The following is a 16,959-nucleotide window of genomic DNA, read 5'->3' on the forward strand; positions in this document are numbered from 1 at the left end:
TACAGAACCCCCCCCCCCCATCACTGTATACAGAAACCGCCCAACCCCAACATCTCATTCCCAACCACTTTGATCCACATCTCATTGTCTGCCAGCCCATCCCACCGATCACTATAAGGTCATAAGTGATAGGAGCAGTATTAGGCCATTCGGCCCATCAAGTCTACTCCGCCATTCAATCATGGCTGATCTATCCTTCTAACCCCATTCTCCTGCCTTCTCCCCATAACCTCTGACACCCGCCCTAATCTTTACCTTGCACTAAACGTTATTCCCTTATCATGTACACCGTAATTGGCTCAATTGTAATCATGTGTTGTCTTTCCGCTGACTGGTTAGCACGCAACAAAAGCTTTTCACTGTACCTCGGTACCCGTGACAATAAACTCAACTGTAAACTGTAATCAATAAAATCCAAGGTACACACAAAATGCTGGAGTAACTCAGGCAGCATCTCTGGAGAGAAGAAATGGGTGATGTTTCGGGTTGTGATCCTTCTTCAGACCTATCAATAAAGTCTACATGTTGGAAGTGTTTAAGAAGGCACTACTCGAGCACCCCCCCCCCCCCCCCCCCTCCCCCTCTGACCAAGTTGTTGGGAAAGGCAAGACCCCTCTGGAACGAGGGCTTCACAAGGTTGCGGCCCACTGTGACCGCTCATCCACCCCGCTCGCCTGGTGTGTTCCCGTCGGCAGCGGAGCATGTCCAGTTAGCCCTGTCAGCGTTGTGGGGAGATTAGGGAGGAGCGATGGGCTGAATTCCCAACCTGCCGTCATGGGTGAACTCGCACTGACACACAGACAGCTTGTTGGGGGAGTGGCCCGAGAACCATCAGAGTTCTCCAGCAGGCAGCCCACCGACACCACTTCAGCTAACTCAGCACGGGCCCCCCGACAGTGGGACCCCGATGCAAAAAAAAAAAAAAAACGAAACTAAACCACCCAAAAGCCTTAGAGAGCCGAGAACAATGGCCTCCTCAACGGACAGCGGCAATCTTGTACCTACAGTCTGAGATATCGAGTCATTGAAGGATTGCTGCGCGGAAACAGGCCCATCGCCCATCGAACCCATGCCGACCATCGATCGCCCATCCACGGTAGACAAAATTGCTGGAGAAACTCAGTGGGTGCAGCAGCATCTATGGAGCGAGGAAAGAGGCAATGTTTCTGAAGAAGGGTTTCGGCCTGAAAACGTGCCTATTTCCTTCGCTCCATAGATGCTGCCGCACCCGCTGATTTCTCCAGCAATTTGTCTGCCTTCGATTCTCCAGCATCTGCAGTTCCTTCCATACTGATTCTCCGTTATTCCAAACTTCACATCTACTCCTACACACTGGGGACAATCTACAGACTCCGACTAACCCACAAGCTTTAGGATGGGGAGGAAACCGGAGCACCCGGAGGAAACCCGCGCGGTCACGGGGAGAACGTACAAACTCCACACAGACAGCACCAGAGGTCGGGATCATGCCGGGTCTCCGGCGCTGTGAGGCAGCAGCTCTACCCGCAGCGCCACTCCCACCCTTAGTGCTGTTTGACTGGTGGTGTTAAAGCTGGTGAGACTTGATGAGTAGAATAATAATTCAAAGAGTCAAAGGTCTCGTTGAACAAACTTTTACTAAGTCACCCGGGTGAGATAGGACACAGCCAGGAGTGTGCACTTAGATGCACACTCGCAAGCTGCTACAACTCTACTGACCATACAGAGAAATTATCTTTATACTGATAAAACATCATTAGTCACATGGTTCGTAGGCATAAGTGAACAAAGGGCTCAGTTACACACAATGAGACCCTTCAAACTAACATTAAAGAGATATGGGGGTATAGAGATGCATGGCCCAGCTGCATAGGCAAGAAAGCACTATTGTATTCATTGCAACCTCCAGACAGAACCCTGATGTGGCAAAGAAAACGAGATGCTAGGGAACGGCCGTTATCTCTGTTCCCGTTAGTTAGTGAAGGTCATGTCCACAAGCATCTGCAGACTTACAGAAGAGTCAATCTTTAAATGTAACCAGCATGCTATTCACAAAATGGAGGTTGCAGCTAATACGAATAAAATAGCTAAATAAGATGGCGGGGACCGGGCTAGCTCTTACAGTGGTGCAGTCTACAAGGGGGTGAGGGAGCATCAGGTTGCAGCTTGCCACCTCTCTGAACAAGGTACCGTACCTGGGTTTTACGTATCCTTAGATCCACCGACCCTTGGCTCTCATCGCCTTCATCTTTAATGCTTTGTTCTATGGCTGGAATGAAACAATGGGAAACATCAACAAGTAGCAATGAGTCATTGCATCACTGATGCTCAACTTAACGGCCTGTCCCATTTGGCCATTTCTTCGGCGACTGACGTATCAGGGTCGGTGAAAGATTTTGAACATTTCAAAATCCAGCGGCAACAAAAAATGTAGCGACACTTGAGGAGACACCGCGCGTCAATACGTCGTCACGCCGCGGCTTTTACGGTGACCTGATACGTCAGTCAATGATGTCGGCAAGTGGGACAGCCCCTTAACAGTGTAGTTTATTGTCACGTGTACCGAGGTACAGTGGAAAGCTTTTGTTGTGTGCTAACCAGTCAGCGGAAAGACAATACATGATTACAATCGACCCGTTCACAGTGTACAGATACACAAGGAAATAACGTTTAGTGCAAGGTAAAGCCAGCAAAGTCCGATCAAGAATAGTCCACGGGTCACCAATGAGGTCGATAGTAGTTCAGGACCGCTCGCTGGCTGTGGTAGGATGATTCAGTTGCCTGATAACAGCCGGGAAGAAACTGTCCCTGAATCTGGAGGTGTGCGTTTTCACACTTCTATACCTCAGTACAGTACAGTACAGACATTGTGGGCCGAAGGGCCTGATCCTGTGCTGTTCCATGTACAAGGATCACTATGGGACCAGTGAGACACCACCTAACATCCACCTGCATTGACAGGTAATGATGGCAAGGTGAGTGAGAGTTGCCACGTGGCTGAACACGGCAGGTTCATGCAACTGTGCCGTGGGCTAGAAGCAAACTTCATGAATGATGCTGGAATAACCAAGGGCGACAGACCCAGAGTCCAACCACAGACAACACCAACTAAACATGGAACCAGTCCAAGGATCTCAAGTCAAGGAACTGGGCTGAACACAGTGCTGGGGGAACTCAGTGGGTCAGGCAGCATCTGGACAGGCGATATTTCAGGTTGGGACCTTTCTTCAGGATCGATCTACAGTTGCTGCCAGATCCGCTGAGTTCCTCCAGCTATTTGCGCTTTGCCCAAGATCGCAACATCTGCAGTGTCTCCTTTAAAACTGGGTCGGGTTCAAGGTTCAAGGTTTCAAGCTCAGTTTCTTGTCACATGTACCAATTAAGGTACTGTGACATTGGAGTTACCATAAGGCCATACAAAGTGAAACACAACAAGACACACAGCCACATAGAAGTGAACATCAACATCCACCACAGTGGGTCCACATTCCTCACTGTGATGGAAGGCAACACAGTTCTGGCCACCTAGAACAAGGAGGTGAGTGACACACAGCTCTGATCACAGCTCAATCGCTAGATTGGGTGGTGTTAGCTCAGGGCAAGGCTTGGCTAAATCTCTGCTTCATCAGTCACAAGTTTCTAGGGGTTTGCAAGATTGTTTTTACTTAAGTCAAGTCAAGTTTATTTGTCACATACACATACGAGATGTGCAGTGAAATGAAAGTGGCAATGCTCGCGGACTTTGTGCAAAAGACAAACAACCAAACAACCAAACAAACTATAAACACAATCATAAACACACACATATTCTTTTACATAATAAATAATGGAAGGAAAAACGTTTAGTAGAGTTAGTCCCTGGTGAGATAGGCGTTTACAGTCCGAATGGCCTCTGGGAAGAAACTCCTTCTCAACCACTCCGTTCTCACCGCATGGTAACGGAGGCATTTGCCTGACCGTAGCAGCTGGAACAGTCCGTTGCAGGGGTGGAAGGGGTCTCCCATGATATTGTTGGCTCTGGAGTTGCACCTCCTGATGTATAGTTCCTGCAGGGGGGCAAGTGAAGTTCCCATAGTGCGTTCGGCCGAACGCACTACTCTCTGCAGAGCCTTCTTGTCCTGGGCAGAGCAATTCCCAAACCAGATGGTAATGTTCCCGGACAAGATGCTTTCCACAGCCGCTGCGTAGAAGCACTGGAGGATCCTCGGAGACACTCTGAATTTCCTCAATTCCCTGAGGTGGTAAAGGCGCTGCCTTGCCTTACTCACGAGTGCTGAGGCGTGTGATGCCCATGTCATATCCTCGGAGATGTGGACTCCCAGATATTTAAAACAGTTCACCCTATCCACAGGATCCCCATTTATCCTCAATGGAGTGTACGTCCTCGGATGATGTGCCCTCCTAAAGTCCATGATCAGCTCCTTAGTTTTTTTGATGTTCAAGAGGAGGCTGTTATCCTGGCACCAGAGTGCTAGACCAGCCACCTCCTCCCGGTAGGCCTTCTCATCGTTGTCTGAGATCAGGCCCACCACCACAGTGTCATCAGCAAACTTAATTATTGAGTTGGAGCTGAACCTAGCCACACAGTCATGTGTGTACAGGGAGTACAATAGGGGGCTGAGGACGCAACCCTGGGGCGATCCTGTGCTCAGGGTGAGGGACTTCGATGTATTCCCTCCCATCTTGACTACCTGGGGCCTGGCGGTGAGAAAGTCCAGGGCGTAGGCACACAGGGGGGTGTTGAGCCCTAATTCCAGTAGCTTCCCGGCCAGTCTGGTGGGGACTATCGTGTTGAAGGCTGAACTGTAGTCTATGAACAGCATCCTCACGTAGCCCCCCTTCTGGCTGTCAAGATGAGAGAGAGCGGTGTGCAAGACCTGGGAGACCGCATCGTCCGTGGATCTGTTCGGACGGTATGCGAACTGCAACGGGTCCATGTTGCGAGGGAGGAAGGCGCAGATGTGTTTCTTCACCAGCCTCTCAAAGCATTTCATGACTACTGAGGTAAGGGCCACCGGACGGTAGTCATTCAGACAGGTTGGGGAGGCATTTTTTGGTACCGGTGGATTTTTTGAAGCAGGCAGGGACAATGGACTTGTCCAGGGAGAGGTTGAATAATGTAGTGAGCACTGGAGCTAGCTGCGTAGCACAGGACTTGAGTACTCGCCCCGAGATGCCATCGGGGCCTGCAGCTTTTCTCGTTCTCAAGATCATTAAACTGTGAACAGGGTATCTCCAGACGCTTTCCAATCTGGAATTTCCATTGGCACGGTGGCGCAGCGGGTAGAGCCGCTGCCTCACAGCGCCGGAGACCCGGGTTCCATCCCGACTACGGGCGCTGTCTGTATGGAGTTTGCACGTTCTCCCCGTGACCTGCGTGGGTTTTCTCCGAGATCTTCAGTTTCCTCCAACATTCCAAAGACGTGCAGGTTTGTAGGTAAATTGGCTTGGTAAATGTTTAAATCGTCCCGAGTGTGTGTAGGATAGTGTTAGTGTGCGGGGATCGCTGGTCGGCGCGGACCCGGTGGGCCGAAGGGCCTGTTTCCGCGCTGTATCTCTAAACTAAACAGCGAGATGTTGATTCTCAGGAGAAATAAAGAACTAAATAGACAAGTCAGATCTCCACTCAATAAACAAATGAAAATGATAAAGGTTAATCAAGATAGAAACATCGAAAATAGGTGCAGGAGGAGGCCATTCGACCCTTCAAGCCAGCACCACCATGCAATATGATCATGGCTGATAATCCAGAATCAGCAATTTAGGAATAACGGGTCGGCCATTTAGAACGGAGATGAAGAAACACTTTTTCACCCAGACAATTGTGAGTCTGTGGAATTCTCTGCCTCAGAGGGCGGTGGAGGCGGGTTCTCTGGATACTTTCAAGAGAGAGCTAGATACAGCTATTAAAAAGTAGCAGAGTCAGGGGATATGGGGAGAAGGCAGGAACGGGGTTACTGATTGTGGATGATCAGCCATGATCACATTGAATGGCGGTGCTGGCTCGAAGGGCCGAACGGCCTACTCCTGCACCTATTGTCTATTGCACCCCATTCCTGCTTTCTCCTCGTATCCCTTGTTTCCGTTAGCCCTAAGGGCTAAATCGAAGTCTCTCTTGAAAACATCGAGATGATGAAGTAATTTTGGTTGTTCAGTGAGGCGAGCAAAGATGACGTCAACTTGGAATCCCTTGGGTCCATGTCACATCCAGTGGGACCACTCTCATCACTCCTATCCCCCTCCCCCCCACCTTGTTCCCTATACCCTGCAGCTATTGAAATCACACACGCACACACCTCTCCCTTGACTCTATCAGCCTTTAACCTACATTGGCTGTGATTAACCTGCCTGCATGTTGTGTGTGTGGGGGGGGGGGGGGGGGGGGGGGGGACAAGCGGAGCATCTCTGCGAGCCCACCAGGTCACGGTGGCTCAGCGGTAGAGTTGCTGCCTCACAGTGCAGGAGACCCGGGTCAGCACGGACTCAGTGGGCCGAAGGGCCTGTTTCTGCGCTGTATCTCTAAACTAAACTAAACACAGATAAACGTGCGGTCTCTACACAGGCAGCACAGGCCAGGTTCAAACCCGGGTCACTGCAGCCAAGAGGATGTGGGTCTGTGTGCTGCTCCTTAAATGCAGGGTGACCATTGTCAGCCTTTCAGCGAGAGAGGGGAAGATGGACACCGTGACATGCCCGCCCGCAGTAGAACATGAAAGGCAAGATCCTTGCAAATGATTAAATAATCACCAGGGATTGGGATGATGCACGCCCTCCTGAACAGAGGGTGCCCCACTGCACGATGCAAGCCCCACTGCACGATGCAAGCCCCACTGCACGATGCAAACCCCACTGCACGATGCAAACCCCACTGCAAGGTGCAAGCCCCACTGCACGATGCAAACCCCACTGCACGATGCAAGCCCCACTGCACGATGCAAGCCCCACTGCACGATGCAAGCCCCACTGCACGAAGCAAGCCCCACTGCAAGATGCAACCCTCATGTGAGACCAGACTCGGTGGCAGAATGCACAGTTGGCAGTCTTTATTACTGATTCACCTCCTGGTGCATTTGCAATAAAACAGCCTGGATGTGTAGGAGGGAACAGCGGATGCCAGTTTAAATCAAAGGTAAGACACAAAAAGCTGGAGTAACTCAGCGGGACAGGCAGCATCTCTGGAGAGAAGGAACAGGTGACGTTTCAGGTCAAGGCCCTTCTTCAAGCTGAGAATCTGAGGAGAGGGAAGCGAGAGATATAGACGGTGATGTGGAGAGATATAGAACAAATGAATGAAAGATGCAAAAAAGTACCGATGATAAAGAAAAGGGGCCATTGTTAGCTGTGGGCACGGTGAATCAGGGTTGGCCCAAACTCAGATGTCTGGAAAGGCTTAGGTGACCAGATGGGAACTGGGTGATGAGACACATCTTCCCATCGCATTTCCACCTATATTTCCAAAATTATTAATCATTGAAATTTTATAAACAGCCAAAACCGACTTCTCCCAGAGTGATGAAGTCACAATGCCTCTCCCAGAGCTATGATGTCACAATGGCCTCTCCCAGAGTGATGAAGTCACAATGCCTCTCCCAGAGTGATGATGTCACAATGGCCTCTCCCAGAGTGATGATGTCACAATGGCCTCTCCCAGAGTGATGATGTCACAATGCCTCTCCCAGAGCTATGATGTCACAATGGCCTCTCCCAGAGTGATGATGTCACAATGGCCTCTCCCACAGTGATGATGTCACAATGGCCTCTCCCAGAGTGATGATGTCACAATGGCCTCTCCCAGAGTGATGATGTCACAATGCCTCTCCCAGAGCTATGATGTCACAATGGCCTCTCCCAGAGTGATGATGTCACAATGCCTCTCCCAGAGCTATGATGTCACAATGGCCTCTCCCAGAGTGATGATGTCACAATAGCCTCTCCCAGAGTGATGATGTCACAATGCCTCTCCCAGAGCTATGATGTCACAATGGCCTCTCCCAGAATGATGACGTCACAATGCCTCTCCCAGAGCTATGATGTCACAATGGCCTCTCCCAGTGTGATGATGTCACAATAGCCTCTCCCAGAGTGATGATGTCACAATGCCTCTCCCAGAGCTATGATGTCACAATGGCCTCTCCCAGAATGATGATGTCACAATGCCTCTCCCAGAGCTATGATGTCACAATGGCCTCTCCCAGTGTGATGATGTCACAATAGCCTCTCCCACAGTGATGATGTCACAATGGCCTCTCAAGCTGGCTGCCGACTGCTACAATTACATCACAATGGGACGTTGCCAACGGTAACGAGGTTGCTGCCCCTCTACCAACAGCTGAAGGGGCTGCTCGTCAACGTCTGGTAGCATTTTAATCCCACCATCCTGGTGTTTGGGCACAAGGCAGGGAGTGTGGAGGGACGATCGGTGGGGGGAACTCCCATCGACCCCCCCAAACCCAAGATAGCAGATGTTTTGGGTCGGGACCCTTCGTCAGAGTGAGGAAGGGTCTCGACCTGAAACGTCACCTATCCATGTTCTCCACAGATGCTGCCTGACCCACTGAGTTACTCCAGCACTCTGTGAAACGTCACCTATCCATGTTCTCCACAGATGCTGCCTGACCCACTGAGTTACTCCAACACTCTGTGAAACGTCACCTATCCATGTTCTCCACAGATGCTGCCCGACCCGCTGAGTTACTCCAACACTCTGTGAAACGTCACCTATCCATGTTCTCCACAGATGCTGCCTGACCCACTGAGTTACTCCAGCACTCTGTGAAACGTCACCTATCCATGTTCTCCACAGATGCTGCCTGACCCACTGAGTTACTCCAGCACTCTGTGTGTTCTATACTAGTCACGTACAGCATGGTCTGACTGAGTTGCCAGGACCCGTTTTTCCCTGTACCTCGGTAAACGGGACAATAAAGGAAGGTGTGTGAGGGGGCAGGACGATACTCACCCTTTAGCTTAGTCCGCACTTTGTTCGAGGTTCCCTTGATTGCCAGCGTCAGCTCCTCAAGCTCTTCTTTGGTTTCTTTAAAAAGAAAAGTGTTAAATTAACTTCCAACGTTAGACAAAGGGAATATCTACCTCTTCAACATGTTGATCCTGTCATTAAACTTGGCCACACTTCACAACATCCTGTTTAATCAATTTTTAATTAAAAATATCAGCAGCATGTTGTGCGCTCATTTGGGACGGAATACATATTTGATCAGGAAAATAATGGATGTAATTGGGCAGGTGGTGTTGAGTGATGGTGAGGAAGTGGAATAGACACAGAGTGTGGCGTAGTCACCAGGGAACAGCAGTCAGGATGTGTGGGACTATCCGCTGTTGTGTATGGGTTAGACAGACAATCACAGCTCAAATGGAAAATGGAGTTATCATCACGTTCTATAAGTCTCCCAAAAACAAGATTCTTGGGGACCACGGGGGAAAATGGAGGAGGACTGGCCAAATGTTGTGCCTTCCAACACAGTGATGAATGCTGTGGTGGATGTTTGTGTTCAATTATTATTGTGTTTTTGTGTGTTCTTTATCATTGTACCGTTGCTGGCAAATTCATTTCACTTGCACTTTATGTGCAACGTGACAAATAAAACTGATTGATTGATTGGTTCAACACAGTTTCCCGGACACGTGGGAGATATTTTCTGCCCCTGTCCATGCGCGGGGACTTACAATGCCTGAGAAAGTCCGACAGTCTTCACACCAGGTGTCGCCTCTCTCCGGCCATTCTACTGGAGAGGCCAGTGTTGAACGAAACACAGCAGCAACAGTTGGGGCGACCGGCCGCTAGTTAGGCAGAAACATTGCAGACAAGGGGGGGGGGGGGGGAGGGGGGGCTAAAGATTGGCTCGGGGAGGGGGCAGTGGTGCGGGCTGCTCTGGTGAGAAATGCCGTAAAGGGTGGAGTTGGGCGCCAGGAATCCCAGCCTTGGACCTTGTCACCAACAGGAACATCCTGGACTGTGGTCTGCTGTGATGGCAAGCGTGTAAGGGGATACACGAGTGTGTAAGGGGATACACGAGTGTGTAAGGGGATACACGGGTGTGTAAGGGGATACACGAGTGTGTACGGGGATGCGCGAGTGTTTAAGGGGGCGTGCGAGTGTTTAAGGGGATACGCGAGTGTGTACGGGGATACGCAAGTGTGTACGGGGATACGCGAGTGTGTAAGGGGGCGTGCGAGTGTGCATGGTGGAGTGTGATTATGTACGGGGATACGCGCGTGTGTAAAGGGATGCGCGAGTGTTTAAGGGGATACGCGAGTGTGTACGGGAATACACGAGTGTGTAAGGGGATACGCGAGTGTGTATTATTATCTTCCGTCTCCTCCACTCTCTCCCGCCCGTGACAACACTTGTCAACCTCCCTCCAGGTGGGACACACCACAGGACAGCCAGGTGAGACACACATACAATGCTGGAGTAACTCAGCGGATCAGGTAGCATATTTGCAGTTCCTTCTTACACAGACAGCCAGCTAAAACCTTCATTAAAACTAAAAAAATCAAAACCACCCAGAGATATCCTCGCTTCCAATCTAAAATTAAAGTTTAGAAATGCATCGGAAGATCAGCATCTACACACGTTGATATCTGCAGTTAGTTGTGGTCTCACTTTACGCTGGCCCGATTAAAGGGGATGGAATGTCCGCGGGAGATATGGTTGTGTTATATTGGTCACTGATGACCCAGCTGAGGTTGGTCTTTAACCAACGTGAGAAACAGCTGAGCAGGTTTACCAGACCGACCAATGCCTGTTGTGTGAGGAAAGGTTCTGGGCTGAGCTTGTACCCGCTGGACTTTGGCAGGGACTTGAATAAACCGTGCCGGATGCTGGGAATGGATGTGGAGAGAATGTTCCTCTCGTGGGTGAATACTGAACATGGTGCCACTGTTTACAAACGAGTGGCTGCACAATGATGTGTAGATCAAGGGTTCCCAACCTGGTGTAGATGGCGACATGTCCTTCCTTTCCCTGTTTGAGTGTCTGGATTGTGCTCGAGGTCCAGGCTTATTATTGTCACGTGTACCGAGTTACAGTGAAAACCCGCACTAATCAAGAATCTATCTAGCTCTCCCTTCAAAATATCCACTGACTTGGCCTCCACAGCCCTCTGTGGCAAATAATTCCACAGATTCACCACCCTCTGACTAAAGAAATTCCTCCTCATCTCCTTCCTAAAAGAACGTCCTTTAATTATGAGGCTGTGACCTCTGGTCCTAGACTCTCCCACTAGTGGAAACATCCTCTCCACATCCACACTGTCCAAGCCTTTCACTATTCTGTACGTTTCAATGAGGTCCCCCCTCATTCTTCTAAAGTCCAGTGAGTGCAGGCCCAGTGCTGACAAACACTCATCATGGGTTAACCTACTCATTAAATTTAAATTTCTTTATTTATATAGCACATTTTTAGTCAACTTGCATTGACCCCAAAGTGCTTCACATAATTACATCCACACACACAGGCAAAGGTGGGTGAAGTGTCTTGCCCAGGGACACAACGACAGTATGCACTCCAAGCGGGATTCGAACCAGCTACCTTCCGGTTGCCAGCCAAACACTTAGCCCATTGTGCCATCTGTCATGCCTGGGATCATTCTTGTAAACCTCCTCTGGACCCTCTCCAGAGCCAGCACATCCTTCCTCAGATACGGGGCACAAAACTGCTCACAATATTCCAAATGCAGCCTGACCAGCGCCTTATAGAGCCTCAGCGTTACATCCCTGTTTTTGTACACGAGCCCTCTTGAAATAAATGCTGGCATTGAGTTTGCTTCCTTGCTGAGCCACCCACACTCAGTGTCTGATCCGAGCACCTGCACTCACACACAAACCACATCCGCTGCCTTTCCTGTAGCAACAACATTGCCCAAGCAAAGGAGAACTTGACAACTCATGGCTCCAGATTCAGGAACAGCTTCTTCCCCAATCGTAGCAGATACAGACCTCTCGTGTTGGAAGGAGTATTGCCAATCATCCAATCTACCTCAGTCATAGAGTCACACAGCACAGAAACAGGCCCTTCGGCCCATCACATCCATTCTGACCTACACCAGGCCCATCCTGCCTGAGCATGGCCAGTATCCCTCTAATCTTTCATTTCCATGTACCTGTCTTTCAAATGCTGTTACAGTACCTTCCTCAACTACCTCCTGTGGCAGCTCATTCCTTACACCCACCACCCACTGTGAGACAAAGTTGCCCCTCAGCTTCCTATGGAACCTCGCCTCTCTCAATTTAAACCCATGTCCCCTGGTTCTTGATTCCCCCTACTCTGTGCCTTCACCCTATCTATTCCCCTCATTATTTTATACACCTCTCTCTATAAGATCATCCCTCAGCCTGCTGCACCCGAGGGGCTTACAGTCCCAGCCTGCCAACCTGTCCCTCTAGCTCAGGCCCTAGACTCCTGACAACATCCACGTAAATCTTCTCTGCCCCCCCTCTCCAGCTTGACGGCATCTTTCCCAAGAGCTTGTGGAATGTCCAGCTGAGCCACATCTATCCTCCAGCAGGAACACGAGATTCCAAATGCGACCTCACCCACATCTTGTACTACTGTGACAATGACATCGCAACGTCACAAAAAGCCGAGTTCCTCCAGCACTTTGTGCCTGCCTATCTTCGGGTTTAAACCAGCACCTGCAGTTCCTTCCTCCACATCTATGAATATTTTCCAGGCTGCCGAGGATCACTGATCAGTAACTGATTTGCATTTAAATCGTAAACAAGGGCTTTAAAAATGCCACAGCTCCCGGCAGCCAGATCCTCGGAGTACAAAGTTCTCCCGTTCCAGCTGTCGGAGGCAATTCTTTCCTGAGCCTTTGTTGGGAAATTCAATGCCAGCGTGCCGTGGGTCGGGCTGACCAAGCCTCGGCCCTCAGCAGCTCTGGCCCTGGCTGCAGCATGGTACAGCACAGACCCAGTGCCCAGGGCAGCATATCCCCCATGATGGGTAACCCTGCCTACCCATGGAGTCCCCGCCCACTACACGCACATCATATCTTCCTCATCTCACACCACGCACGCATTGTACAACTGCTCATCTATTTTACACAAAGGATTTCAACTAAAAGTGATGGAATATCCCGCTGTTAAAAGGCACTGCAGCTGTACATGTCCATGTGACGTCATGAGATGTGAGTTACTGCTTCAAATATATCGTAGTGTGGACTGAAGTATAAGATCATCAGTGATAGGAGGGGAATTAGACCATTCGGCCCATCAAGTCTACTCCACCATTCAATCATGGCTGATCTATCTCACCCTCCTAACCCCATTCTCCTGCCTTCTCCCCATAACCCCTGACACCCGCACTAATCAAGAATCTATCTATCTCTGCCTTAAAAATATCCACTGACTTTTGGCCTCCACAGCCGTCTGTGGCAAATAATTCCACAGGTTCACCACCCTCTGGCTAGAGAAATTTCTCCTCATCTCCTTCCTAAAAGAACTTCCTTTAATTCTGAGGCTGTGACCTCTAGTCCTAGACTCTCCCACTAGTGGGAACATCCTTTTGGAATGCTGTGGGCTAGTATGACACCACTCAGCCCATCACCACACAGACTATATATTCAATTTGCTGTGTCATGACTGAGCCTTCTTCCGTCACCGTTTCCGCAGTGTGTCAGGCTGTAACAAGGCGACAGCAACAATTTATTGCTCCTCTGGGTTTTGTTGCCGATGGTCTTAACCCTCAGTCGGGGAAACCAGCCCTTCGGCCCAACTTGACCATGCTGGCCAAATGGTCTTCCTGAGCTAGTGTCTGTGATTGGCCCATAATCCCTCAACCTTTTCATAGAAACATAGAAAATAGGTTGAGGAGTAGGCCATTCGGCCCTTCGAGCCAGCACCGCCATTCATTGTGATCATGGTTGATCATCCACAATCAGTAACCCGTGCCTGCCTTCTCCCCGTATCCCTTGATTCCGCTAGCCCCCAGAGCTCTGTCTAACTCTCTTTTAAATACATCCAGTGAATCGGCCTCCACTGCCTTCTGTGGCAGAGAATTCCACAGATTCACAACTCTCTGGGTGAAAAAGTTGTTCCTCATCTCAGGTTTAAATGGCCTGCCCCTTATTCTTAGACTGCGGCCCCTGGTTCTGGACTTCCCCAACATGGGGAACATTTCCTTTCCTTTCGTGAACCCCGCTGAATGTCCTGTAAACACTGTGGTTGTACCGGCCTCGACCACTTGCCCAGGCAGCCTTCACCACTTCCCACTCACCTCCCCTTTCTCATCTCACCTCCAACCTGTATCCACCACTTTAACAATCCACCACTCTGGGAGAAAGACTGTGACCATTCACCTTATCTACACCTCCACGATTTCAGAAACCCTTCTGAAGTCAGCCCTCAGCCTCTGATGTTACTCTCGTAAATCGGCCTCCACCAACCCGGGCAACTGTGTAAAACCTACCCCACATATCTCCATTAAACCTTTGTTTAAGAAGGAACTGCAGATGCTGGAAAATCGAAGGTAATAGGCAACGGAATGTTGCCTATTTCCTTCGCTCCATAGATGCTGCTGCACCCGCTGAGTTTCTCCAGCATTTTTGTGTACCTTCCATTAAACCTTGCTCCTCTCACCTTAAAGATGTGCCCTTTGATCTTTGACATTCCCAACCTTGGGAGAAAGGTTCCACTGTCTACCGTATCCAGGTATCCAAGATTGGACCGACTGGGCTTGTCTTCACTGGAATTTAGAAGGATGAGTGGGGATCTTATAGAAACATTTCTTAAGGGATTGGACAGGCTAGGTGCAGGAATTGTTTCCCGATGTTAGGAAGTCTAGAACCAGGGGTCACAGTTTAAGAATAAGGGGTCGGCCATTTAGAACAGAGATGGGAGAAAACGTTTTCACCCAGAGAGTTGTGAATCTGTGGAATTCTCTGCCATAGAAGGCAGTGGAGGCCAATTCACTGGATGTTTTCAAGAGAGAGTTAGATTTAGCTCTTAGGGCTAATGGAATCAAGGGATATGGGGAGAAAGCAGGAACGGGGTACTGATTGTGGATGATCAGCCATGACCATACTGAATGGCGGTGCAGGCTCGAAGGGTCGAATGGCCTACTCCTGCTCCTACTGTCTACGTTTCTATGTCTCCCGTAATTTTGTATGTTGAGGAGACACAGCCAGGGGGTGCCCAGGTGGTGCGAGCCAGCACACCATCTATAGACCCCCTGCAGCAACGTTGGGCTAAACACCGAGCGGTCAGGCAGTAGCACTACCCGCTGCCTCGCCCTGACCAAGAGGGCACAGCACAGCAACTTGTTCAAGCACGTAGATCTTTACACAACGGCCCACAGACCAACACTGAGGTTAGATTACCACACACCAGGAAGTGTCAACTTCTCCCTTCTCCCCCGAGTCGAAACTTCCTCCCACCTCACACAAGCCCCACAGCCCGAGGTGGTCACGGTGGCGCAGCGGGTAGAGCTGCTGCCTCACAGCATCAGAGACCCTGACCACAGGAGCTGTGTGTGTGTGTGTGTGTGTGTGTGTGTGTGTACCAACGTACCAACACACACACACACACACACACACACACACACACACACACACACACACACACACACACAGCCGCTGCAAGAGCAGCTCGTTGGAGGCCTGGCCCTCGTCCGATGGAGCTCGTTAGTGTCCCGGTTTAACGAGGTTGCCGTTAGGGCACAGGGTGGGTACTGGGGTACACTGGGCCGGGGGTACACTGCACCAGGTCTGTGTGGGTCTGATGGGCATCAGGGTACGTTCTGAGTGAGTGGGGGAGGGGCACACTACACCCACCACAGCGGCTGTGTGGGTAGGAGTGGAGTGGAGGTGACTCCGCTGCCTGGGACTGCTGAGGGCCGGGTCCTGTGTAGTGGGGGACCGGTGCAGGCGGCCGATCGATGGCTGCAAACACCACACAGACAGACAGCTTCAGCAGCATTGATCCAGTGAGAGAGGACGTAACAACCCAACGGCGCAATCATTGTATAGACAGACGGATTGGGACTGATTGTACTTCCTGGAGATATTTATGAATGAAACATTTAAAATAAAAGGATTGTCTTTGAAACTTAGTCTAATTTCTCTCGCCACCAATTTACCCCCCCCCCCCCCCCTCCCCCCCCTGGTTAGATCACAATTACCCACCTGCCTCCAGAGGTGTTTAAGAAGGAACTGCAGATGCTGGAAAATCAAAGGTAGACCAAAAATGCTGGAGAAACTCAGTGGGTGCAGCAGCAACTATGGAGCGAAGGAAATAGGCAACGTTTCGGGCCGAAACCCGAAGGGTTTCGACCCGAAACGTTGTCTATTTCCTTTGGGTTTCGTCCCGAAACGTTGCCTATTTCCTTCGCTCCATAGATGCTGCTGCACCCGCTGAGTTTCTCCAGCATTTTTGTCTACCTTTGCCTCCAGAGGTGGTTTGGGCAGGAGTGTGGATAGATTCAGGATGAGTTTGGTTACAGAGCCAGCAGCAACTGGGGGCAGGAAACTCCCAGCAGTGGCTATTTATAGGCTGCAAACACTGGATCACCACGACATGAGGAAACTAGGCGTACGTTACTCAGCTGGGTTGGCCAAGCCAGTCGTGGCGTGAGGCTGTATTGTATTAGGGGAGGTAAACGAGGTGGGCTGAGGAACCAACATGGCTATTGTTGGATCTAACCGTGGCTGCATCAGTTGGTGGGCGGTCCTGGTGGCAGTATTGGAGGGCTCAGCTCATGAGGAAACAATAGGCTGAGCAGCCAGGTATTAAAGTGGTTGATGAGCAGCGTCTGTGAACGGGAGCCAGGGGGGGAGCAGCTGGGAAGCTCCACGTACCAACAAACAACAGTTTGCATCTTGCAACGACTCCTTCCGCAGCTTGGGTGCGGACCTGCTTACGTCACGCCACATCCAGGCGACTGGCCAAGCTCAGAGAGAGACACAGAACGAACCTTTCCATCGGACAGCAGCAGTGTCGTCTGCAAACTGCGGGGATGGA

The 16,959-nt window shown here is 50.4% G+C and overlaps 1 protein-coding gene across 1 annotated transcript in view; it reads right to left on the minus strand.

Annotated features, from left to right (window-relative positions):
• The window catches only part of stx2 (syntaxin 2), a 33,575-nt gene that overhangs the window by 1,854 nt on the left and 14,762 nt on the right, over positions 1–16,959 (minus strand). The window contains exons 4-5 of the mRNA XM_033043075.1: positions 8,939–9,013; positions 2,163–2,248 (exon numbers count right to left, since the gene is read on the minus strand). Of these exons, the coding sequence (XP_032898966.1) occupies positions 2,163–2,248; positions 8,939–9,013 (161 nt within the window). The remainder of the gene's footprint in view (positions 1–2,162; positions 2,249–8,938; positions 9,014–16,959) is intronic.

This window comes from Amblyraja radiata, chromosome 25 (genome assembly GCF_010909765.2).
Source record: "Amblyraja radiata isolate CabotCenter1 chromosome 25, sAmbRad1.1.pri, whole genome shotgun sequence".
NCBI classification, from domain to species: domain Eukaryota; kingdom Metazoa; phylum Chordata; class Chondrichthyes; order Rajiformes; family Rajidae; genus Amblyraja; species Amblyraja radiata.